This window comes from Ambystoma mexicanum, chromosome 14, assembly GCF_040938575.1.
Source record: "Ambystoma mexicanum isolate Mex_15411 chromosome 14, UKY_AmexF1_1, whole genome shotgun sequence".
In the NCBI taxonomy this organism is placed as follows: domain Eukaryota; kingdom Metazoa; phylum Chordata; class Amphibia; order Caudata; family Ambystomatidae; genus Ambystoma; species Ambystoma mexicanum.
Window position 1 is genome coordinate 607,949,316 of NC_090940.1, and position 26,749 is coordinate 607,976,064.

The window sequence follows — 26,749 nt, forward strand, 5'->3', positions numbered from 1 at the left end:
ATCCTGTCGTCGCCTCTTATACTCTGGGCTAAAGGCTCCATAACCAAGACGTAGACCAGCGGCAAGAGGGGGCATCCTTGCTGGTCCCTCTTGTAAGGGTAAACTGAGGCGATGCAACTCCATTGACCACTACTCTTGCTTGGGTGTTGTTGTAAAGAGCTAGTGCGCCTCTTATCCACTCTGGGCCTAACCCTGCTTTTTGTAGGATTTGTGTCATAAAGCGCCATTCCACCCGGTCGAAGGCCTTTTCGGCGTCGACCGAGATCAGTGTGGGATTGATGTCTTGCGCACCAATAGATGCTATTAGGTCCAGGGTCTTCTGAATGTTATCGGCGCCATGTCTATCTTTCACGTACCCCACTTGGTCATTATGGACCAGCTGGGGGAGGACTACGGCTCAACCTGTTAGCTAATATACTTGCATATATTTTTGCGTCCATGTTTAGCAACAAAATCGGCCTGTATGAAGCACATCCTAACATATCCTCCCCTTCCTTTGGTATTACAATAATCCTAGCATCCGTGAATGATGGTGGGTCTTCTCCTGTGGCCATGATGTCATTAAACAGGCGAGCTAGGAACGGGGCGAGGGGACCTTTCAGTCTCTTATAAAAGGCTGGATTGTAGATGTCCGAGTCCGGTGCTGAACTTGTTTTTTAAGCGGGAAATGGCATGGTTAACGTCTTCTGGTGTTAGTGGAGCTTTCATTTAATCTATTGCGGAAGATGGTATCGGAGGGAATGAGACTTCGGCCATATACTCTGCCTGTGCTTGCGGCGTGGGGTTGCAGTCTTTAGTGTAAAGCTGTTCACAGTATTGCACAAACCGAGCTGTAATTTCTTTTGGTTCTGTCAGGGTGTTGCCTGTGGGGGAGTTTATTTTGAGGACGGCCCTGTCTGCTCTTTGCTTTCGTAATCTGGCAGCAAGCAAGGTGTGTGCTTTGTCACCTTTTTCAAAGTATGTCTGTTTCACGTATCTTAAGTGAGTCAGAGCTTTCTCTTGCCAGACCTCTTTCAGCTCCTGCTTAAGGGTTCTTATATCTTCCCCAAGTTCTGTGGGGTTGCCGTTTTCCCCTCTTAGAGTTGCCTCCTTATCTTTTATTACGTTCTTAATTTGGGTTTCCCTTAAGAGTTTGTCTTTTAACTGAGGCGCCCTGCGCTATTAGTAAGCCTCTTATTCCGCTGCCTCTCAGACCGTGATGCGAGGGATGTCCTCAGACTCGTTCCTTTTGAAGAAACGCGAGTCTGCTCATCTAGGGATTCCCTAAACAGCCTATCTTTAAAAAGCGTATCATTGCGCATCCAGCGCCGGTCTATCAACCTGCCCGGGCCCAGATCTAGGTCAACAGTGACCATGTAGTGGTCTGACCATCCCACTACCTCTATTGTGGCTTTTTTCATTAAGTATTCAAGGTCTCCCTCTAGAAAGAGGTAGTCTGTGCGGGAGTGGGTTTGGTGTGGGGTGGAGTAGAATGTGTATTCTCTGTTTGATGGGTGCTGGGACCGCCATGCGTCAACCAGTGAGTGATCCCTGATCAGGTTTTGAAAGGCCTCTCTGTGCGGTGGTGGGACGGTTCCTTCTCTATAGGACTTCCAATGTTGGTGTGGATCCATGATGAGGTTAAAATCTCCCCCACATACTAATGAGCCTGTTCTTTCTCTGTCTAATTGTTTAAAAAGGTCTCTACTGAAAGATAATTGCTGGGAGATAGGGGCGTAGACTGAGCACAGGGTGACCGCTTTCGACCTAATAAGCCCTTGAACTATAAGAAATCTTCCCCCAGGGTCTTTGCGTGTCTGTGTTATATGAAACTCAAGAGAGGAGTGATATAGGATTCCCACCCCCCTTCTTTTCTGGCCCTGAAGCTCAAACTATACCTCCCAGATTTCTCCCTTTCAGGGCGAACTCCTTGTTATGCCTGTATTTCATCTCCTGTAAGAAGAGGATGTCTAGCTTGGCCTGGTGGAATAACCTAACTAGCATAACCCTTTACTGCGGTGAGTTGAGACCTTTAACGTTGAGGGTGCCTACTCGTGCGCTATCCCCCGCCATAGAAGCTAGATGTTTTGCTGATTCCACCGGCCCCAGCAGGCCAGCTTCGATATCTCTGTCCTCCGTCTTTTCGTCTCTGGAGTGCTAATGAGAACCTGATTTGCATCTGCAATGCTTGATGTCCCTCCTGTCGTGTTCGCTTAGGCCCTTCTTAATTTTTTTCATGGACCTGTGTCTCTGGTTTCCCTTTTGAATCCTTTATGACTCTGACGGACCCCCCCAAACCCCTCCTCCCCCCCAAATGAACAGATGAAAGATAAAGAAGATATAAAGAGAAGAGGAAAAGGCCTTCTCCTAGTTTCGGAGATGCCCTAGATGTCAACATAGGGCCACACAACGGGTGAAGTCCCTGGCACCTTTTATCCCCCCGTATACTTTAAACATTATGAACTTAGCACGACAGCGCGATGGTTGCGTACATGTTTGCCCAGCCCAGATTGTATTAGCGCTGCGGGGAGGCGCAGGAGGGTTGTGCGGCTTGCATTTTGAAGTTCGGGAGTTAGGCATCCCATTCTCTGCTACTTGCTGCATGTGTTGCACAAAATCGACATTGCTGCAGGTTCAGATCAGGCAGTCCTCTCCCAGGGCCCCGCAGGCTGTTAGGTCTTTGCAGGACCACATTTCTTGCTCACGGCGTGTTCATTCTTGTAAATTTCCTTTTTCCCTTGGAGCGGCCTCTGTGTGGCCCGGGACCTGTTGGTTTCCTGGTCACCTCCGACGAGGATGGCATTTCTTTGCTTTCCATTAGGTCATCTTTATTTTGCAGTCCTCTCCGGATGTTGGCTGCTTCTTCTCCTGAGATTACTCTGTATTCTTCTTCAGCATATGAGAACGTGAGCACAAAGGGGTAGCGCTATCTATATCTCGTGTTTCGTTCTCTCAGCCATGTAGTCTGAGGGCGACACACCCTTCTACGAACTAGCGTTTCGGCTAAAAAGTCTTGCTAGATTTGGACTCTCGAGTCTTCGAAATCTATGGTTCCCCTTTCTCTGGCTTGTTTAATGATTTCCTCCTTGTGTCTGTAATGATGGCATTTCTCCAGAACCGAGTGAGGGCCTCCCGGGGGCCGCCAGCTCGGTGCACCCTTTCAAATGTCTCCCTTTCAAATGCCAGCTCTGGAATGAGGGGGGTAGGGAGGAGAGCAGGTATAAGGCCTTGACTCTTCTTTCCAGGCCCCAGGTGTCTCGCTGTTTTAAAAAATAAAAAATGTAGGCCTTGGATCCGTATGTTTGCTCTCCTTTCTCTGTTTTCTAAATCGTCTATTTTGGTTTCCAGTCCTTGGTTTCTTTGCTCGAGGTCTTGGAGTCTGCCTTCTGTCCTTAGTTCTATGATGTCTGCTGATTGCTGATAGAGGACACATTTTCTTCAAGCAGTAGCCGTATGTCTGCTTTCGTGGACGTCTCGTGGTCTCCCCCTGGAATGAGAGAGGTGTCCTGCGATTGAGTAGCGTCCATGTTTGTGTGGTCTCGTCTGAATTCTTGCAACTTTTGGATTGTGGAAGGGTCAACCTCGCTTTGCATGCGTTTATCCCTCTTTGTGGCTGCTCCAGGGAGTCTCCGCTGTAAGGATGTTGACCACGTCGTCTAGTGTCGTTGGGGCTTCCTCCGGCTCCCTCGCTCCTTGACAGGGGGAGTCTTTTAAGTGCCTCCAACTGGCCCTGAATTGTGACCAGAGTTTCTGATCGTGGGTGGCCTTGGGGGTGTGGGGGAGGGGATGGGGGGAGTGATTCTGTTAAGCTGAGGGAGGTGAGTTGGATTGCTTGCCACGTTGTGTTGTGGTCTTACTCTGCTTGCAGTGGGAGTAAGTCTCTGGTAATCTATTGCTGCGGAGCGCAATGATTATCTCCCCCTGTTCGTGAGTGCGAGGAGGGGCGGAATCTGGTTCTGATCTCCTCCTCCAACTGCAATGTGCTGCTAGTAGTGGACCGGGCGTTATCTTGTGCAGAAGGCTCCAGTGGCGCTGTGCGTTTACTTTCTGTCGCGCACCGGTAGCTGGGGGGGGGGGGGAGACCCTCCCCTTATCAGTGTCTCTGGAGGCTAGGCTCTATCCCCCTTGGGGCTGGGCTGCAGTTGCAGCGCGGCTGGATACTCTCTGCACTTGGGGAGGAGGTGGGCGGACCTGCAATCCTTGGAAGGTCGGACCTGTAAGAAGGCCGGCCACCCCTCTTCCCAATCCCAGCTGTTTCCTGGTGTGGGGGGCTTCGTTGTCCCCCCAACCTCCTATTTTCGGGTCATCATTGTTTTATGGTGCTGGGTTTCCCACTTCTCTTTAATGTCTCGCCTTAACTGCCTGTGTGCGTAGTAATTATAAATGTTCACAGCGGGTGCACCATGTCTACTGTCGCATGTGTTGGCCTCTGCTTTATGGGCTGCAGAAGACCGCACCAGACACCCTTGTCCTGAGCTGACAAAGTTACGTGGGCGGGCGAGGAGGGGGAGCGTATGCAGTTCCCTGCGAAGGTCGCGGGGGAAGGGCTGCAGACAGATATTTCACCTCGGCTCTATCAGCCGCCCCCCTCCTCCTCACCTGATCCTGGCGCAGCAGTCTCGTGGGCGGCCGTACGGGTCTCTCTGGACCTCTGCAAGTGGGCGCGCCCGCGGAGGGAGCCGCCTGCCTCACCCCGCCGGGGCCGCGTCTGTCCCGCTCGGCAACGCCGCCACCAAGGCCAGATCTCACCACAGTGCTTCCACAGGCCGCCTCACAGGGGACTCTTCTTATGGCGCTGCTCCACTTCTCTCTGGGACCGTGGGGGATCTCTTCCCCTATGTCGCTCCTCACTTATTGACACTGACACGGTCGTCTCTTCCCTCCCACGTGGCCCACGTGGCAGCGACTACTGCTGCGAGGGATGCAGGACAGGGCATTCACTTCTCTTGCCCCGAATTCAGCTTTGCCGGCTACAATTTTCTTCAAGAGTCGGCTCGATTGTAGCCGCCGGCTTCTCCTTTCCCCACACTTCACTGGGATCGCTTATGGGCTGGGCAAGCGGCAGATCCATGCAGTTTTCCGGGGGTACCGGCAGAGCCGAGCACTCGGGCAGCTATTTCGCCTGCGCCCCCTGGTGGTCTCCCCTTCTTGCTTTTTGATTGCCCTCCACATCTTTGCCGCTTGTCTACATATATTAGAATGGGTCCATTGCAGGGTTTTGGTAGGTTTCACTGAAATCCAGACCAGCGCCTAAATCCTCCAAACAATCAAAGCTTTGTTGCAAAGTCTTATGGCTGTGCTTGGTTTTCTATCCCTCTCTTCCTTGCTTCTGATGGCAACATCCGTTCCCTGGATGGCACCACTTTGTTCATGTTTAGCCAAGCGCACTGTAAAGGCGCTATTGAGAATTGTTGGCAGATTTGGTAACCTACAGAAAGAGTTCAGAACTACATGCCCCCTTCTTGTGTCAAACATGAGCATATTGAAGCAAAATGTTAAATGAACCTATTGAAAATATTGGGAGTGCAGTATAAGCAATGAGTAGTCGACTTAGAACGAGGTTTAGGAAGGTCTCCCAGGTTGGCACAGAAGTTGAGAGCGCCCATTCTTAACCTCCCAGTGAGAGTTTCTAAAGGATGCAACTGACTGCTAGCACCTCTGTCTCAAGTTCCTGCTTGGTCGAAGAAGCAGATTTGAGGTTCTTTTCCCGGTCTCTCCAGTGGCACCCTTAAGGAGCCATTTAATTTCCCACTGCCACCTGGATGTCCTTCTCTGTTCTGTCATTTCCCCAGAGAGCTGAACAGTTCGATGTCTTGGTATTTATATACCTCTTGCTACCAGCGTTGTGCAGGATTGTAAAGAAACCGGTGTTCCTGGTGGTACTCTTTATCATCCTTGAAAGGGTGAAAGGCTGAGTTTCTATTTTGGGATTCTAAACGTTAACCTGGACTTTAAATCAGGCAGTGTTTAGCTCTCTGATCTAGGCTGCTGACTATCACAAGAAAGCAAGATGAAACACTGGAAGTTTATAATCTGACAATTATCCCAACCGTTTGAGAAGGATCAGGCTTTGTAAATCTCCTCCTTAAGAGACCTGCTTGTTCACTAATAATCAATGCTGGTATTCATTTAGGAATGCCATTGCTGCCCCCTGTCACGAAGTATATTATTAAGTTATCTGATCAAGCCTAACCCATTCAACGTCTATCCCATTAACACAGTGAACAGCCAAATGAATCGCAATATTATCAGATGAGCAGAAATGTAATATTTTGGGCATATGAAGCACCGTCTGATTACGGTGGAAACCCAACCCGTGCTGCTTATTCGTTATTTGGATTCATAAAGCACTTTTCTCAAAGCATTGTACAATTTGAAATAAACCAGTAGTAAGAAATCATGATAGCGGAGGGCCCTCAATACGTAGCTGGATGTTAATATTAAGACGAAGATGAAGGATAGTTCTTTCAAAGTAAAGCAACTAGAGGTGCGATTGGATGCAGAAAGTACTGAAAGTGAGGGCGGTGCAGAACGTACTGAAAGTAAGGGCGTTCCACATTTTAGGAACAAGAAAATATGAATGGTGTTTGACTCAGGGCGGGAAGAAAATCCAGAAAAAAGGGCAGAGGAACTAAGCATGCGACTGGGAGAAGAGACATAGGGAGAAATATCCTTATGTGTGCAGACATTATTCCCCGCCAAAATAGATTTGTTCTCTATGCCGCTCTTTTTTACAGCACTCCTTTGTTTTATAAAACCAAAACGCAAGTACTATATGCAGCCTTGCTAATTTATATAGCCAGCAATTTTATTAAATCTTCTAAAAAGTCTGTTTATGCTAATAACAGCTGTTCATGTTATGTGTCTCATGTTTGTTTATTTCTTGCAGCTGGGATGAGACTCATTTTGGAAAGATGGGGAGTTATTATATTAACCGCACCTTTTTCTTCGACGTTCATCCGCCTTTGGGAAAGGTGAGCAGATTTCATGTTTCTTGAGTTGTTGTCATTCACTGGCAGTATGAAACAAAACTTGGAATAAGGAGTAGTCGGGCAATGTTAGGGAGATTTTCGTTGCGCCCGGTGATCAGAGTCTTTAGGTGTGTCTTCTTTCCTTAGGTACTAGGCTTTCCCGTAGGTTTTACTAGGCTCTCTGAGTGGTAGTATGGCAGAGCAGCCCAAGCGTAACTCTTAGCAGGTGAGAGGGGTGGTGCAGTGCACACTTTTCATAAACACTCAATGAGAGATTGTCCACATTTCTTATATGGTAAAGGTCAGTGATAATGTAGTACTTTTAACAGGTAAGTAAACCTTGCAAAACAAATGTGCAACACAGTAACAGGTAAGTATCAAGATTTCCAAAGTTATACAGAGTTCAGTAAAAGGTCTTTCTTAGAAGGAAAAGTCCACTTTAAGGCAAAAAATGCTTTTCATATGTGGGAATGTGAAGAGTGTTTGAGCGGCCAGTGGCAACAATTTTGGGCACTTTTGGACAGGCTTCTATGGAAAAATGTAGCTTTTGCTGAAAAATGTCGAACATACCAATATATTTGTGCTTCAGTAGAGTTTAGGCCACAGAAGATCTTTGGTATTGAAGTTGAGACCTCCCCCCCCCGCACCCCACAGATGGAGATTAAGCTGACGAAAGGTTTGCTAGCAGCATCAGCAGTAAGGAGAGCAATACCTTATTTCCGAGAAGCAGTTTTGAGGGTTCTATGAGTGGCCATTGTGCACATTGTTCGGTGGCCACCAAAAGTTACATCTGACATTGCACCTGACCAGGAGAGTTCTCAAGATCATTGGCGGTAATGACCAAATATTGAAGATTCAGCGTTCCACAGGTCGATGCTCTGAGCCAGAGTTGCAGAAAGATGAGGAAGTTGTGGTCAGCGATAGTCTATGATACAAGGTTCTTGGTCGTCCTTTTACTCAAAATTCTACTTCTGAGGATGGGGTTGGCTTGCCAAGCCCTTGTGGAAGGAGGATTGGGCACATCTTGAACAATGAGACTCGCCACAGACGGGACTGCCGTGGAAGAAAGCCTAGCTTGCAAACTCGTTTGTCAGATGAAGGGCAAAGGGCAGTATCAGCCTCAGCAGCTTTCCTAATCCAAGGTATCCCATTGGCCAGGTGGAGTTCAGGACTCGGGCTTCTAGAGCCTGGCATCCTCTACAAAAGCCCTCATGGGGACAGTCCTGGGGCCTATGGCGCCAGGCGCATACACCATGAAAAAACCATGTGCTTGGGAACTACTTTATTGTATTGTCAGCCAACATGGAGGCATCCACATAGCTTGGTTCCTAAGAACCAAGCTATGCGGTCTAATGTTTTGGGTGTGGTAGCTAGGGACTACTTTTCCTGGACTATTTTGTCGGGGCTATTTAAACCACACCCGAGAAAGACAAGGCGCTTCGCGTTACTTTGCAGCTTGCAACATGACGCTCACCGTGTCCAGCTATTCCCTCGAACCTCGGAGAAGCAGAACCTGCAAGGAGACAAAAGGAACATCATTAGCAGCAGCATCTTACCTGCAGTCTTCATCTCTAAACACTTGCAGCTACTGAGAACAGCTTTCTCGAATCTGCACACCTCCCAGACAGAACGACCTGAAAGAGGAAGATGGAGGCAAAATTAAAGAAAGCAGTAGAGACATTTAGAAATTACGAACTGCTCAAAAGGCTTACCTGGCTGGTCGCCTCTCGGCTGGCACCACTCCGGATATTCCACTCGCGCTGAAGAACACCGCAACCTACAAGGAAGGAAAACACAGGTTAGCAAAGGCAAGACTTTGCAGCGCTGTGCATAGCGCTTACTTACTGCATCATAGCGCTCTTAATGCGCCATCGTTTACCAACGGGGCTCAACCAAGCCAGTTCGCCGCGCTGAAGCTCCGCATATCTAAGGGAGAAAAGAGACATTTTAAAGGGAGAAAAGAGACATTTTAAACAAAGAAAGGCATGTAGGATAGCAACAAAACTAAAGCACATCAATAAGACCTACCTGAACAATATCAAACGGTCCGGCGTCAGTGAAGTAACTGGACCGCACTCGCCCATGAAAGACAACGCGCCCCTGCAAGGAAGGCAGGACGGAGAGCACGCCTAATTCTATCACAAGGTGAGGAGAGGGTGCCAGAGGGATTGAAATCATACGGGGGTGGAGGGAGGATAGTTACCCCAGTCGGTCAGTCTTGAACACAGTCCTCCTATAATTTCAGTCAGAACCTTCCCCGCAGACCACATCAGGGCAAAGCTGAGAAGCATACCAGCGAGTAACCCGGCTGGGTGGCGTCCCTGCGAATACCAGGTGAGCGTAACAGCGTGCCTGATGGCCTTGGATGAAGCATCTCTGGTGCAGGTGGAGCAGAGAATCTTCAGGGCTCCAGTTGATATTGATATTTTATTTCTATCGCGCTCATACACAAGTGTTACAAGTTCTAAAGAGAATCTCACTTCTGGGTCCGTCGCTGCAGGCATGGTCAGAAGTTTCAGGTGATGTGGTCTTTGATCAGGAGAGGTGATTCAGTGCCCCTGATCAGAGGGAAGGAGGACAGCAGACTATTCCTTTCGATTGTCAGCAAAGGCAGAGCTTCTTTGTTGGATTTGTAAAGTGTCAAAAGTGCTGGTGCAGAGCTTTGGTCTTTCCCTGTAGCAGCAGGCTTTACAGGAATGCAGGTTCAGAGTTAAACGGTCGATGTGATGAGTGGTTAAGAAAAGGGTGGTAGTGGTGTCTGCTTTTCTCTCTCTTAGGAAGCAGTGCATGAACAGAGCACCCAATCACATGCTGTACAATGTTCAGAGAGGGGCTCCACAAATGGCTGACCACACACACGTCAAGTGATCTCTCCGTTTTTATAGGCAAACACCGACCTTCTCCATTTTGTGAACTGATGCATGGATCAAAAAGGACCTCAGCAAGGTAAAATGGTTTCCACAAAGTCGAAGCCCCTTTAAACTAAGAAAAGCTGCCACTGGTCTAGCCACATGAGTTACAGAATGAAGTACCCTCTCTGGGACATTGTCTTGAGAGTCTTATGATAGCTGGTCAGATAGCACAGAGAGCTGAACACTCGCCCTCGATATCTGTGCACAGCCTGTAGTGGCAGGTTTGAATCCCGGCAAGGTCAACTCAGCCTTTCATTCTTCAGAGGCCGATAAACTGAGTATCACTCTATGGGATAGTAATGTCATCTGCAGTGGTCAAGTGTACAATGTACAAAAAGAAGTAGTGGAACTATGTTCCCTGCTTGCCTGCCTCTGTTCCTGACAAACCCCATCGCCATTTCCCCTCCCACGTGGTATCCAAAGCCCTAAACAAACACACCTGTTGTTCAAGGGAATGTACGGTGCACTGAAGTGCAAGTTTCAACTTCTTCCTACACTTTTATTTTAAAACTAAAACATTCCGTCAGAGTTTCTTTTTAAAATAAAAGTATAGGAACAGTGAAACGTAAACAAATAAAAAAGTAAAGGAGAACTGTCCCCAACCGCTACTGCCCACTTCGACCACTGGTCATCTGTTATTTCAGCGCTGAGACCCACGGGTGTGTAGCGCTATATAAGAAATAGATGATATTATTATGGTAGAGCACCAAAACCGAGACACAGTGTCAGGCTTTGGATTAAATAAAAAAACACAGAGAAGCAAGTAATATCTACACAGAGCTATTGCATCAAGCAAAATAGGCTTTCTACTTCACAGGCAAATCCCCAAATAAGCTCCAGAGCACTTAAACTTGATTGATGTTGAGGCGCTACTTCATTGAACAAAGGAGGTGCACTAATTCAACTTCAATGGGGACACAAGTACATTTCTTTATTCTTAACATAAAATGTACATTTCAGGTAATATGCTTTTGAATGATTTCTAGGAGACAGCTTATGTGAACAATCCAGTGAAATTATTCAAAATCCGTTCTTAAAACTGGATGTTGTTGTAAAAAAGTGCATGTTAGTGGAGTTTTCCTAAAGTCCCCTTGAGGTAAGACTCTAAAACTATCCCTTGGTATACAGGCCCCCAACTCTTTGTATAAGTCTGTACTAACCAGAGGATCTGGTAGAATGGCAGAGCAACCAGGCCTATCATAGGAGGAAGATGTGAGATGTAGGTAGGTACACTGAACCCAGTCGATAAAATAGTCCAAAGAAACAAGTAATATCAAAATATAATTTTACATAAACAGGCAGGTAAGTAAATACTCTTTTTAGATAACCAAAACACATAGGAAATATCAACAATACTTTTCAATGGTGAGTGCTTCAATTGCCAAATTCTGTGGGAAGGAAAAGGATGGTTAGACACACTTGAGCAGTTTTAGATGTTCTAGTAACCCTTTTTAATGCTTCTAATGCTTTGTAAGGCCAATCCCTAACTAGCACAAATGGCAGTGTAGGAGTGAATAAAAAGACTTGCGTAGCAGCTGGAAAGGCAAAGTTCCTTCAGGATACTTACTTTAGTCACTAGAATCAAAATGCTTAGCAAGATAACACAAATTATAGGGACCTTGCAAGGGACACCCTAAAGGACACACGCTGCAAAGCCTGAACCAGGAGTGTGGGTGGACACCCAAACACCTTGTAACTCGCCCCAGTCACACTGGAGCGATTCTTCGGCTTGAGGTAAGTTCTAACTTTAGCCCCACAGTACCTTAGGTTAGAAGAAGCAATTGTAGCTGGATTCTCTCTTGTGCAGCAGTGACGGACCGGGTCTCTGGATTCTTCGGTCTGGTGATGAAAGGAAGGACTCCCAATGGGATGTCACAGCAGCAGTCGTGAGAGAGGATCCTTGGCATACATTTACAGCAGCAGTCGTGAGCGAAGATCCTTGGCTTATATTTCTTCGGTCTCCTTGGTCAATATGCAGTTTTGGCACCGACAAAGGGTGGTTAACGCCCGGTGGATCCTCTTCGATTCTGTAGTTCTGCACTCTGGTGAGGGGGACTTAGATGAGTGGGATTGTGCCTCTGGAGCTCACCAAAGTTCTGGACAGATTTGGCCTCGCAAAGACGTTACACTGCAATTGGGTCGGAGGTCTCCTGGTATTCACGGTTTGCAGCCCTGGAAGGTCACAGCACCTCCAGCGATGGCTCGATTTGTAGTTCGTCTTGGGGCTGGTTCGTTTCTCCTGCCAAAGGGAAGGAGTCATCCTCTTCAGAACTCCTCTGTCGATTAGAAAACAGGATCAGGACAGCGGTGGTCTCTTCATGGTTATTGGAAGGGTCTGCAGGCGCCGGCGTCTTTTGTCGTCTTCAGCTTTCGGATCTTCTGTTCCAGTGGTTGACTTGCTTTCTACCTCCAGAACCTCACCTTGTATTCGGTTTTCCCACTCACTCCTCTGCAAACTCTCTCTGCATTTTACAGAAAGGGGCGGATGGCTTTCCAATCAGGACAGCCAGCTACCTAGTGGGAACCCCACTGTCACTGAGACTTGTCGACCTTGACCCTCAAGAGTCCTATAGGGTCCTGGCCATCTGCCCAGTCGTCACCAGCACCCGCCTGCACTGCCCTATGGGGCCACACCGGGTTGTCTCCGCCCTGCACTTACATTGGCCTGTTGACCTTCCTCTTCACTTGGGACGTCTCTGTCCATGCAGTAACCTGTTGCCCCCTTCACAGGCACCTTATGCACTCCTCCCCCCCCCCCGGGGGACCCTAATAGCACATACCCCCCCCATACTCTCCACCCTCCCCTATTTTTGTTTTCTTTCTCGCTGCACTTGCATGTTTTGAATTGTTTGTTTTATTATTTATTGTCATTTATTTGTTTAGTCACTCCCTTACTCCCTTATTCCCTTCCCTTTTGCCTTGTGGCACTTTGAAAAACTGTCTTGTTGTATAGGCGCCTTTATAAATAAATAAAATATAACACTGGTTGCATTCAGGCACTCTGGCAGACAAAGGGTGGGGGTGTGTTAACCTCCTCCCCCACTTCCTGCCTTCACAGACACACTGGAGCCTAGACGGGGATGCACAAGAGTTCCAGCTAAAAGCAAAACACACACAGAGACCTCCCGCTCCCAGAATGGTAGAAGAAGGGCTAAAAAAGGACAACCACACAGGAAATGGTACAAATAGCAGGTCTTCTTCAGACTAGTAGGTTTCACCAGCCTCTTGGTAGGAGTCGTCATTTCTGGGACGCCCATGTCGCTTGGAAGAATGGTTAAAATAGGCTCTGATTACACAGGAGGCCTTTCTTCATCTTCCTTTTCGGGTGTGGTTCCAGTGGTCGACTTGTCAGCAGCTTCCAGGATCAGACTATTTATCAGGAACTACAGCATAACTTCTGCAAACTCTCCCTGCAGTTTACAGAAAGGGCTGGTGGGCTCTCCAATCAGGACAGCCAGCCCCCAGTGGGAACTGGTTCCTTTCAGGCAAGCTGGAAGACAAAGGGCTGTTGAGTTTTGGACTCCTCCCTCGTTTCTTGGCTACATAGACACTCTGGAGCCTTGGCGGGGAATGCAAAGGATTCCCGCTGAAGACAAAACTTGACACAAGATCTTTCCCGCCTAGGACAGCAGAAAAAGACCTAAGAAACAACAAGCAAACGAGAAATGGCAAAAAAAGGAGCCCACCATTCTAGCAGAATGGTGAGCCTCCTGTGCATTACTGCGGATGATTTGACAGCCTGCGAGTAATAATGACTAAACGTCATAAAAGTAGTTTCACTGCCAACAGCCATTCGAGTTAACTTGCAATTGTAACAAAAATGTTACCAGGTAAGTAAGAAAGGGGATACAGTGCATCTCCCCCACACTCCACATAAGGTGGGGTGTGTTGGCTCACTATTTAAAATGTAAAGGGGATGGGAATCCCACTTTACTACTTGGGAACAGTAGTTCAGCCCAGAGATAATAAGAGAAATTACAACGGGAAGCCAAAATGGGCAGCCCAGACTAAACCCAAATGTTATAGGACACTATAAATCCATACAGACTATGGAGAAACCTAAAAAGGTCACCCATGAAAAAATAAAGACTAGGTGAGAAGGGAAAAACATTCCCACTCACCTAGGGACAAGAGAAAAATAATCACCAAGTCCAGCATAATGTTCTGGGGTGAACCTAGGTCGGGAAGATTATTCACATTTATGAAAAACTTACCTAACAATGTATTGTCAGAGTAGTGATTCATTCATTACAATGAATGACTATGATTATGGTATCGTAGGGGGACAGCATGTGCACCCAGTTTAGTTTCAATGATAAAAAGTGATTTAATTGACTTTACCTTTGTTGTACTAGAATGTACTTATTGGCCTGTGTGTTTTCCTTAGATTGACGACTGGTGTTTACTGTGAAGTTCACTCGAAAGAAGGTGGGAGACTGTGCAGACATGGTCTTCCAGCTTTTTTATTTGTATCCAAAGTTTCTGTCCATAAATCCAACAGTTCTCTTGCAGTGATTGGAAGTAAGAGAAGTATATGGCACTTAGTCACAGTTGCATGGGTTTGGCAACCACCAGGCTGCGGAGTCCGAAGGGCCCCACCAGAAGATTTCCAGGCCATGGTTTGTTTACCAGGAACCCTGAGAACCGTGATCGCTGAGTGAACGTATTACGGTCTTGGTAATGGGGGGGCATTGAAAATAATACTCTGAGCTAGGAGGCTCTGGAGGATGGGGCCAAAAACCGAATTGGGACTGAGAGGCACTGGGACCACACTATCTTAAAATGTGAGACCCCCCTCACACCCCTTATGAAAATGGCTTAAAGGAGGTTCAGCAATCGTATTTTAGCCCACTGTACTTCAACAGAGGAGAAATATATATTTGTTTGTCTTGCCCACAAAGACGTTCCAGCATTGAAATGCTAGGCAACTCTCTTCTGCACCCCCCCGGCACATGTTTCCGGCTTGTCGAGTCATCAGTGGAGTGAATCTGTGTCAAGAGGCTCAGAGATCAAGTCTTTAAAAATTAGGGAAACCTTTGAAATGACCTCTCTTTGGGGCAAGCATGGCTTAAATAGCCAAGAACCGACACCTCAGAGTGAAGGTTGAGGCAGAAAAGGCCCAAGAAGCTTTGGTATATAGGTACATTTCCAAGTCTGGATTGCATCTGGCTTAGAGGCTGGTTTGGATATCTGGTTCTGGAGAATTGAGACCCAGGAGATGTCAGGACCAGAACTCCAGGATCCGGAAGAGGAATGACTTTCTACAGATGACCAATGAAGGAGGGTCATTAGACGTTCGAAAGGGATGCAGCAAGCAAGCCACTTCTTCCTCAAAGGGTGACTGACATCAACCCGGCATCAGGAACAATCCTTCTAGCTGCACAGTGCATTATAAAATGTTCCACAATAGTCGGAGATGAGGCTGAGTAGCAGTAATCTGCTGAGAGTTCCAAAAAGGCAGCAGAGAGATTCTCCTCTTTGGTCCAGCGTATGCAACAGTGATGGAAAGCCTTGAAGAGAGCATTGAAGGCTGGAGGGTTTGGAGTTTCAACACACACTGCCAGGGGGAAGTGGAAGAGGAGCCCAGCAGGGATTCTTCCAATACAGCCGCCAAGACAAATATGCAACCACAAAAGGCTGAAACATGTCTGGGGATGCTTGTGGTCTCATGCAGAAGGGATGTGAACTCGCAGTGCGGGCTGGCCTCCCCCTTTTCGGGTGCGACCAGGCCTGATTTGCATATGCTCTTTCCTCTTTCTGTATTGGCTTGGCAAGCGAAGAACGATGATCTGGAGGGTTGCCCACAGAACTTGCCAGAGGTTTAAGATGAATTCTAAACTTTCCAGCCAGCAACTCTTTCTTTTGCTGTGCAACCGATGTGCAACTGCAAAAGGACAAGGGCAAGCCAGCAGGCTACATGATCCTCAAGAGAAGTTCACCTTAGAAGCAGTCTTCCAAGTAAGTTCCAAAACTGACCTCTAGAATGGCACAGGGTCTGCCCAGATACACGCGTTTGTACATGGGCAGAGGTAACCCTGCCCAACAATTCAAAACCATTCTGCATTCAAAGTCCTGGCGGCCAGCCAAACTTGAATGTACTTCGACACATCCACACAAATGTGTATTATGGTCTCTGGGAGAAATTCATTCGGCTCAAATAGATAGCAGTCAAACAAAGGGTGTCTGGGTAGGCTCCCTCCTGAGTAGATGTATGCAGAATGCCGTTTTGCCCACTTTTCATGGTCGAAACAAAACTACAAAACAAAGGGGACACAGTGTAAAACTTTTAAAGTAAACTGGGGGCACAAGAGGCAATGCATAAAGTGTCTGCCGCATGGGAGACAAACTACATATCTGCTATTAGCCTACTCCCAACACTTTCTGGTGCGATAAACCCGCCTGTGACAAAATTGAGTGGTCAAGGAGCACTCCTGCCCTGGCAGCCTTATGGGTTGCTGAGGGCTGCATGGCAAAAGAGTTGCATCTGTATGGCAACTTCAGTAGAAGCTGCTCTGACTGAGAAAAAGTCTAAAAAACATGAAAGCTATCAAAACAGCAACAGGAACTCCCAACATGAACTTCAGCCCTGAATGGAGCTATGCTGCAGTGTTCACACCTTTGGCGTGTCCTCTGACGTCAAGGAGGAACGTCGTCGGGATCAGTACCTTTGGAAGCAAAAGATGGGGCCCAGACTATAGGACCGATCAAGGAGCCATTGTCCAGAGTAATCCCACCCCTTGTAGTCAACAGGTGCAAAATTTTGCTTAAAAGGGAAGTTTCTGAATAATCCTGAAATCCAGCACAAGGATAACGGGTGCAAGCATTCACTATATTGCTGCTAAATATAAATACCCTACAGAGCTCATAATTACTGCATCTAGCTTAGGAGTGCCTGGTTAGCTTAAAACCAAGAGCTGCCAGGGGGTACTTGGCTCCCCAGGCCAACTGGGGCCTTTCAAACATGCATATGTTACTTTAACTTGGAGAATGTTAATAAAGAAGAATTGAGACACATCTAGACACATTGTATCATACATAATTGCAAAAAAGGTAAAGTTTGCGTCTCGTGGAAGTAACGCCCAGGAGCTGGTTTTAGCTCTTGCTCATCAAATCGTGATTTAGAACCCTGCCCTAACAAAGCTTGAGAATTGCCATAATTAGCAGGAGGTCAGATGGATGCTCACCCACGTTTGCACTTTGTATGTTAATGTTAAAGGATATTTGTAACACACACTAATGCCACTGGAGTGGTCCCCTGGCACTTTGGCACCTCCTGAAAAGGGAAAGGGAGGGTGGTGAGTTAGTTGGAATAAGCAGGAAAAGGGCAAGGGAACAGTGATGTGCTGTTGGCAGCCTCAACCCGGTTAACACCGTTTGCTGGGCTTGGGGTGTTTTCTGGTCGGTCGGTAGCTGCCGTGTTCTGTTGTGCGAGTCTGTGTGGTTTATTTTGTTTGAAGTGAAGTTTGTGCGGGTTGTTGGGTTGTGGTTGTGTTCGGTTAGAGTTTGAGAGGTGTATGCAGAGGGGTGAAATTGTTAGTGGATTGGTTAATTTTCCAAAAGTACAAAAGCTATATTTATTTTACTCCCTGATAACTATCGACAGGGAATGAGCCAAAAATGTGAGATATATTCAGTGATTAGTATAAACGTACCAGGGATTCTACAGAAGGAGGAGATTGAGTAGGTTAGGCTTGAGGGATGCATGCTTGACAGCACCTATAAGCAGGTGGTCACCATTGGTGTCTTGTAGCTGTGGTAAAGCAAGAAATTGATGTTCGGATGCTCACATTACCTACTGAAGTTAGCCCCAGGCTGTTTAACCAATGTCGGAAAACCAGTATTTTCCATGATTGAGCCAAAATGCAGAATAATGATGAAAAGCCTTAGACTTGAGAAATGTGTCTTGCTGTTCATTTTGATCCTGTCTTAATGGTCACAGCTTGTAGGCTTTTTATTGACTGCACAGATGACCTGCAAGTTGCAGCTAATTTACAGGAAGGCATTGTATGTGCAGAGGAAATCCGTGCCAGAGGTGGCAACATCTGTACGGATATACTGATGGATGCCAGATCACGGCATGCAATTCTTTCAGGCCTCCTACATTACAAGGGTTAGCAAACTTTGAACGCTTTGCGCCTAGTTAGTTGTGTTAAGTATTCAGTACTGATTGTTGCAACTGGAAACAAAGGAGAATCTTTGCAGTGGGTAAATTACAGGCTGTTTTTTGGATGGCAATTACATTTTCGATTCGACTCCTGAATCGGTTGGCGAGCACATCTTGAGCCCAGTTGGATAAGCTGGAAATGAGCCTGAATGGACCATCGAGGATAGGTCGATGCACATCATTTCTCTAGAACTGTAAGCCGGGCATTTTACTCTGAATAGCTTTCTGAAGGACAAGATGAACTGATGGGCTTATTTGAGGATGGACATTTCAGCGGCAACAGCTCTAAACAAATTGGGTAGGGCGAGGTCAAAGAGATTGGCAGAGTAGGAAAGTAATGTTTGTCATTTTTATCTAGAGGTGATGGGTGTATTCCAGGAATGATCTCAAAGCATCCTTGGACAGTTTTGTGAGAACCACAAAATTGTTGAAACTTTGGTGTTAGAGCAATGTGCCAGCGACTCCATTTTCAGCGCCCTCTGTCCTTTGTTTAAAGCCCGGATTGGGAGGCCCTGGCAGTAGATGTCCTCATTTGGCCACTATGCAGGTTTCCTGGATCATGCATTTCATGCTTTTACCATGATTCACTGCGTGTTACCTCTGGTAAGGAGACTGGAAGCTTGGTTAAAAATGACATTTAATTGCAGGCTCACACAGGCATGATTAATCTGACAGAAAGAGCTGGGGATAGATTAACTGGCTAGTTGTACAGTTTTCCCAGGACCAGGCACTTTAGACACCCGCCATGAGCAAACAGCCTCCTTCTGAAGATCCAACCAGCTGATTTGGCAATGTTATTCTGTTTATTCTTATTCTGGGGGGTGTCCAGGAGCACCGAGCTCCGTGAGCATTTTAAGAGGGGTGGCGTTTTACACTGTTGGAGGTCATTGACAGGTTTGTGGATGGCAAAAGGGGTACATTTGGAGGCATGAAGTTACTTGCTACTCAACACACCAAATGTAACAGAATTTAGAGGTTCTTGGCAGGTCACTGTTAATTTAACTTTTTTTTTGTCAGTAATGTTTTTTTAATGATGTGTTTTTTGTTTGTTTTTTGTATTTTGTAATTATTATTATTTTTTTTTTTGGCCCCACATTTCCTTTTCTACCTAGCAAACCCAGTATTGTGGCGTAACGCTAGGATATAAGCATATGTAAATCTCAATTTATGGGGACTGTGAGAAAACCTTTCCATTAGGTCTCCCGTGCGGACCTGTCCGGGTCGGTTTGTTTGCCTAAGAGCAGGCAGCTGTGCCTGGGGGAATATTTCATCTTGGATGTAAAGTGTCCTTTCCTGTGGAAAATGGAGGGAAGAGGTGGTATGTACAGAGTCATGTGTGATCTTTAACGGGCATGTATTATCATTTTGAGTTTTGTGATGAAGTTTCATGAAAGAGTGTTCTAGAATTGAGTATTGGTGGGCTATAAGTGTGAGGGAGTCACAGTTTTTAATCTGAGCTTGAAATGTGCGATGCTAGGAACAGCGTTAGTTTACCTTGCTGCTATAGTGTCCCATAAAGAAGCAGACTTTGCAGCAAACCTGCCTTACCGTCGCCCGATAGCCCGGTATTACCGGGATGTTACGAGTGGTGGAAAGCCGGTAAGGTCCCATTCCCATGGAGCCCGTTGGGACTTTATGGGATCGGATTGCCACAGTGCCAGTGATTCAGGCATTTATGTGCCGGTAGGGGCCTGAACTCCTGGCAGGTCAGGCCTGCGGGAGATCCGTGGCCCCCACCGGCAAACTTGAAGTGTGCCGGTCGGAAAAAATGCCAGAGCCGGAATTACCAGCAGTGTTTCCGGACCAGCACACTTATCAAGCACTTTGTCTTTTACTATAATACTTTAATAAAATGAGGCCTTTTCATTCTAAAATGCCTAAAGAAACACTCTTATTGTCGGCCTCCTTCATATCTCGTTTCCGATGGTGTGGTGATTTTATGGCCTGTGTCCCATATCTCAATGCTTGTCCTGTTTTGATGACATTGAAAGTTTGTTCTGTTGAATGTATTTTGCCAATGCTACCTCAAATCTCACTGCTTCTCTGTTCTTTGTCTCTGTTCCTCCAGATGTTGATCGCACTTTCTGGTTATTTGAGTGGCTACAACGGCTCCTTCCCATTCACGAGGCCTGGAGATAATTATGGAACGCACAACTATGTTGGAATGAGAGCGGTGGGTACTGCGCATCGCTTTGATAGCTGCAGCGTTCAGCTCTTCTCCCTAGTACTCTCCTATGAGGGTGGGAGGAGGCGCCCTATCTGGGTCAAGGTGTTGCTCATGCAGTCTAAGGAATAGCCTTGGGGCATATAGCAATGATTATAATTTAGTGAGTTATGTAGTTCTTCATGCCATCCCTCTCTAGCTTCTAAAACAGTGGTGGGCGGCCGGTAGACCCCCAGATGTTTTGACCAGTGTCATGATTTTGAGTATGCTAGCTAGGACTGGTGGGAGTTGTAGGGCAAAAAAGGTTGCCCACCACTCTTATAAGTGCTGACACTATTTGTACCCACTCGGCCTGGGGGGAGGTTGGGGGTTGAAGCACTGAGTTGGCCTGACCGGGGTATTGAACTGACAGCACACGGCATTCTCCTGTTGCCAAGGTGGGAGCATTGGTCTTGACCTATCCTACGAGTATTTCCCCTCGATAGAGATTAGAAGCTCTGACCTGTTCCTGGCATTCCTCCTTTATGAGACCGGCAGTGGCCTTCCTTAAAAACCTTTACCTCTCATAACAAGCCCTGCAACAGATGTAGTCCTTTCAATTGCCAGTATGGATAACTCTCCTTAACCTAATGGACATTATTGAAAGGGATCTTTTCAAAATCTTGGCTTGCCTTGTATTGTCCTACAGAGGAGCGGAAAGGAGGAGGGGGGTACAGGCTTGGGTTACAGTAACGCATATTTCTTTGTTGGACCAAAACAGAAAATATGTCTTCCTTTTTAGGAAAGGGACACCGAATATAAAAACGCATTTCCTCTTCGCTCATGTGACAGGAAAAATATGCCATCTCCTTTCACACTACTAAAATCCTAACTTATTAAAGCAATTTGTCATAGTTCCTTTCATTCATTTCTGTCTGAATACTCCTACCAGGAAATTGAAATGTTCTCAAGGTAATGCGTTCTTCAACACAAGTACTTGATTTGTTGGTCCATGTGGCGGATTAGTTTGATGTATTCCCATTTTAATGTAATCAAGCGGGCTCTGGTCTTCGAGATGCATATGTTTCTTTAAAGTCAAAGATGCACTGTAAGAGTTTGTGTAATTCCATGTGTTTGTGGAATGTCTCCTTAAAGTGTCAAAAGTCTTCCTTTTGTTGATGTCGTTTGGGTCATACATCAGAAGTCCAATCTCTGAACCAACATGCTTTCCTTGTTTTCTTTCTTTTCTGTAGTTCTGCGCCTTTCTGGGGTCTTGGCTTCCCCCCTTTGCTTACCTCATAGTGCTTGAACTTTCTGGTTCCCTCCCTGCAGCACTCCTCACTGCTGCCATCCTGATTTTGGGTAAGTCTGTCACTAGAATATGGTTGCTTCTCCTTGCTCCTTCTCTGCCGTACTTTCTCTCTTGTGCCTACCTCCTTGTCTCCATGCCAGCCTATGTTCTGCACTGTACCCCTCCTTCTTTTACACCCATGTGTCTTTTCCCCGGCCTTGCCTTATGTGCCACCCCTACTCTTTATCCCTCTGTCACTACCAATTACCCTTTCTTTCTGTAGAAAGGTAGCAAGGTGATGATGGTAGTCAATGTTCTAATGATGCTAAATAGTAAGTCTTTTTACTTTTACTGTTACTGACAGATTAAAAAGTTCAGTGCTCTTTTACTCCAGCAATGAAGCCCCATAATGCCCCTTTAGCTTGCACAAAGGAGATGTGCTGAGAACTGCCTGATAAGCGTCCGATAACATCCTGAATGCTTGCAAAACAAAATGTCATAGCTTATCCCTTATAGTGCAAAGAACATGAACTTCCTTGGCTTTCTTTATGGAATGCAAAGGGGGTGTGATACTTCACATCCTTCGCTCACTCCAGAGGGAATTGCTGTATCACTAGTGAGGTTAAACAAGAAGACAAACTCTACTATTGTCTCTCCAGGTTCATCCTCCTGATCCCTCATAATCTGGCCTTGGAGGAGAGAACCATACATTGAAGTAGGCATCTGGCTGCCTATGGAGGTTCTCCTCTGGCATCTGGGGGACCTCTGCTGTGCCATTCAGCTGATCCACTCTGCTGCAATTAAAAGGTAGCTATGGGTGAGGGAATGGGATCAGGACGATCCACTGACACGGCCCTCTTGCATATCTTTAACAAAAAGCAGCTTCAGACAGAATGGCACGACAGGGCGACCTGAGGGGGCCGTTGGCAGCGGACCAATGCAGAGTTTCTCCTTTCTAGGATCAGAAAGCAAATGAATGTGAAAAAGTAGATCCCGTGGTGATTGCATGGACAACATGACAGGGGGACTTCAAGTTTACGCATTGATGTATTTCCAGCTATTTATTTATTTTATTTATTGGACATTTATATGGCACCTATACACATGTGTTTCCAGGCGCCACAAGACAAGATGGAGGGTGGGGGGACATGGGACATGGGAATCAAAAAGTAAAAAAACAAAAACTATTATATTGGCCTTGTGACAATCCTACCATGCAAGTGCATGAAAAGGTGGTAAGTGCGGGGAGGGGGAGAAGTGCAGGAGTGGGGTGCCACCAAGGGTGGTGTGCCAGAGAAGTGCTGTGCGGGCCAAGGTGGCAAGTGCCAAGTGAGAGTGTGGAAGGGGAGGATGGGTGCAGTGGACTGGGAGGACCAGTTGGGCTAGTCTGGAAAAGGGGGTCTTAGGGCAAGTGCTGAGAAGGGATGCTGGAGGGATTGGTACGGGGTGGTCTGGCCCTTGCATTACTCTGAAGGGACCAGGTCGCAGTGGCAGATGGAGAATTAGCACGGGAGGGGTGAGGGAAAGAAGAGGAGAAAAGGAAAGTCTTGAGAAGGTTCCGCAATTTACAGAGATCAGGTTCAAGCCTGAGGGGGGGGCACTTCCAGAGGCAGGAGCTGGCCATCAAAAGGGATCTACCTCCCACTCTCTGCTTGGAGAAACGTTTGACCTGCAAAGAGTTGCAACCAGAGGACCGAAGAACTCTGGCCGGGATGTATTTAGGGAGGGAAAGCTGGATGTAAAGAGGTCCCAAGCCCCAAGCATCCTTGTGGATGATGCAAAGGGTCTTGAATTTGATCCTTGTGGTCACCTGGAGTCAGTGGAGAGATTTTTAGGGCTGGAGAGATGCAGTCCCTTGGCTTGAGGCCAAGGATAAGTCTTGCAGTCCTATTCTGGATTAGTTGAAGGGAGGAAAGAGGCAGGTTGAGTAAGAGGCTGTTGCAGTAGTCGAGCCTAGAGAGAACCATACCAAAAAAGTAAAAGATTTTCTGGTTAGGTGGGTGTGTACTTTAAGCCCGACTGGCATAGCTCTTCTAGCTACAGCAGGGGAATCTGCAACTTTTGCCTGTCCTCGTGTTTGTACAACAACTTGCATCAGTGTAGTCAATGGTGAGGGATCATGGGATTTGTAGTCCAAACATATGGAAACCCACAGCTTGCAGAGTCCTGATCTAGGATGACCAGACATCCTAGTTTTGCGGGTGGGAGAGCAAGTCACGTTTTTACAAATCATGTTCCAACAGTATCCCTGAAAGGAGCCGAATAGGCTGTTTTTTAAAAATAGGCTGTAAATCCATATTCTTATCAGAGCTGTACTAATACTGTGTGCGGGCCACGGAAGGCCTGTTGGTTTAAACAAACCTTTTTTTTATTGTGGTTAGGAGGTCCGCTATTTCAAGGCATTACAAAAAAAGAAAATATAAATATAAAGGCAGTGAGGCCAGCAAATAGAGAAGTGATGGGCAGTGCTGGAAGAGAGGGATGCGTAAGATGGATAGAGATGGAAAAAGGTACAACCATGAACAATTGGTGCAAGGAGAGTAAGACATGGAAGTGATAGAACGCGCATGAGAGAGTAGATGCATCATACATGAAAGGGTCCATGGGGGACAGGAGACTTAATATATTTTATTTTTGGATTTGTAGAGCGCATACAGCCCACAGGCATCGAGGTGCTGTAAGGACATTTACGAAGGCTTGCTTGAGGGTTATAGGAAGCGGCCCATGGACAGATGCTTAAAGACAGTTTGATAGTTTACAGTTGCTCATAGGTTACATTACATAGTACAGTGAGTGCATAGCATAGTGTGACCAACCCATTCACAATACAGTAGATGGGTGAGGGGATGGTTACATATGCAATACATAGCTCTTTGAGATGGGTCCTTTAGACAAACAGCCTAGTTTTTATGGCCTTGCTGAAGACTGCATGAGAGTCGATCGACCTGATCTGGGCTGGGAGGGTGTTCCAGAAGGTAGCAGCCATGGTTGGGAAGCTGGAGCCTCCAGCACGCACTCTGCGTGTGTGAGGAACAGTAATACGGTTAGCATATGCAGACTTCGAGGGTCTTGATGCTATCTGTTTGGTGATCCTCTGAGCTAGGTACATGGGTGCCAGGCCATGAAGACATTTATGTGTAAGGGCAAGTGTTTTGAAGACAATCCTTTCCTTAATGGGTAGCCAGTGTACCTGCTTCCTGACCCCCGAAAATGTGTTCCCTGTGTGAGATGCCTGTTGCGGCCCTTAAGGCATTATTCTGTGCTATATGGAGTTTAGCCAGACTTTTTTGGGAGGTTCCAACAAAGCGGGCATTGCACTAGTCCAACCTTGAGCCAATGATGGCCCTGGCTATGGTGATGCAGTTCTGTTGGGACAGGAATGGCCTAACAGCATTGATCAATTTAGAGTGATAGGCTGCCGAGGAGGCAATAGCATTGACCTGCCTATCCATGCTAAGGCTTGGTTCAAGATACACGCCCAGTGTCTTGATTGCTTGAGACACTGTGATGGAGATGTTGCCAATGGTGAATGAACAATACTCCTTGTCAAGTTTACCCTGTGTGGAGGGGGATCCACTGAGCAGAAGTTCTGTTTTCTCACTATTGAGGCAAAGCCAGTTATCTGCCATCCATGATTGAATTGTGGAGTAAATGAAGTTGGGAGTGTTCATATCCGTTGGATAGTCACCCGAGAGTGGGATGAGCACCTGGGTGTCATCTGCATAGTTGGTATATGAGATGCCCAGGGCGTCAAGGATTCTGAACAGGGGCCTGTTAGGGAGAATTCTCAGTTATGGCTAATTTCCCTCACCTAGTGAGTCCCCCGGCATTTAGCTGGACTTCTGGAGTTTATTTATTTCCACTTGGTAAGAGTAAGAGCTTTTCCCCCACTCTTATGTTTTGGTATGTGTTTCTACCTGTTTTTGTGATTGTGTACTCTAAAGTACACCACTTCAGTAGCCCCCTTCTTTTTGGGTGTCGCACAGCACCTTCAGTGACGTGGCACAGCGTTGTCTTTGAGCCTTCCCTCGACTCCATTTCTGAGGCGACTACTGTCCCGCAGAAAAGGGTAAAGTTACCATTAACTTTACTTAGTCAATCTACCACAGATCCAGTACACCCCATCTTCCATGGAGTACTGGAAAGGGTTAACTCTTATCCCTTTTTATCTGTACCTCCTAAAGCATTGTTTTGCTCTTTTAACATTTAGACTTGGCTGATGGCAGTGGTATCTACCCTAACTTTTCTATCATGATTATATTAGATAAACGTGGTACTGTTCTTGGCTATTATATTGGCCTCGAACATAAACCCGCTTGATCAAATCATCTTTCCTTTGGCTCCGGTCTGGTTTATTCGCCATTTCTTTTTGTTAAAGTCCTCCTTGTGTTTTACTTTGCGCGGCAAACTAGGTTCGCCTTCTTTGTTCACTGTCTTTTGGCGGGCTTCTGCCCAGAAGCCCTCCTCAAGGCGCCTGGGTGTCTAGGTGGGCTGAATGTGAGGGAGGGGTGTAGTCACCCCCTGCACAGGGTATCCTAGGAAACCCAAGTCGCACTTTGTCATGATTGGCCACGGTAGTTGTCCGGGCTGGACAACCCCCCTGCTAGGTGATTGACAGCCAGGCTGCGTGAATGGGGGGTTTTCGCATAAAAGGCAGGTCTCTTGGGCTAGAAGGCAGAGAGTCGCCACTGGAACTACAAGGAACCGAAGAGAAGCGGAGAGAACGACGGCTGCTGCAACTACCCCGTCCCGGTGAAGCCCTGCTGCAGTCCTGAGCTATCTGCCCTTCAACGACTCAGAGAAGATCGAGTCCTGAGTCCTCTTCCCTTGAGCTTGGTGGGGATAACCAGCTCATCTTCTACAGCCAGAGGATCCTCCTCCGTGGTCGAAATCGCTGCACACTGCTGTAGTGGTCCGGATAGCCACCTGAAGAGCCTCTCCTGTTTTTAAGGAGCGCACCTTTTATTCCTTGTCGCTGCTGCCGGCTTCATCCCTGTTTGGTGCAGACCCCTTTCAGACGTCATCCTTTACAACAAAGCTCCAGGAATCGTGGGTCTACGGGAAACCAACAGGAACAACTGCCAGGGCACCAGCTGCACCATTGGAACAAGGTACTGTGTTCTGTTGAGGAAATTGGGTGAATCCCTTTTTCTTCATTTCCAAGGCTTGCCCTTGTCTTCCCTCCTTCTTATAACTTTTGCTTCCGAACATTGACAATATCGAAATACTTTTGGCTATGATGAATCGTGAACTGTCTGACCGTGTGATCTTCGGCAACTGGCCCCGGTG

The 26,749-nt window shown here is 46.9% G+C and overlaps 1 protein-coding gene across 2 annotated transcripts in view; it reads left to right on the forward strand.

The window, feature by feature from the left end:
• POMT2 (protein O-mannosyltransferase 2) overlaps positions 1 to 26,749 on the forward strand; it is a 296,276-nt gene that overhangs the window by 8,535 nt on the left and 260,992 nt on the right. For both annotated transcript variants that reach the window (XM_069638005.1, XM_069638004.1), the window contains exons 2-4: positions 6,869 to 6,953; positions 20,095 to 20,199; positions 21,423 to 21,531. In XM_069638005.1, coding sequence (XP_069494106.1) covers positions 6,869 to 6,953; positions 20,095 to 20,199; positions 21,423 to 21,531 — 299 coding nt within the window. The remainder of the gene's footprint in view (positions 1 to 6,868; positions 6,954 to 20,094; positions 20,200 to 21,422; positions 21,532 to 26,749) is intronic.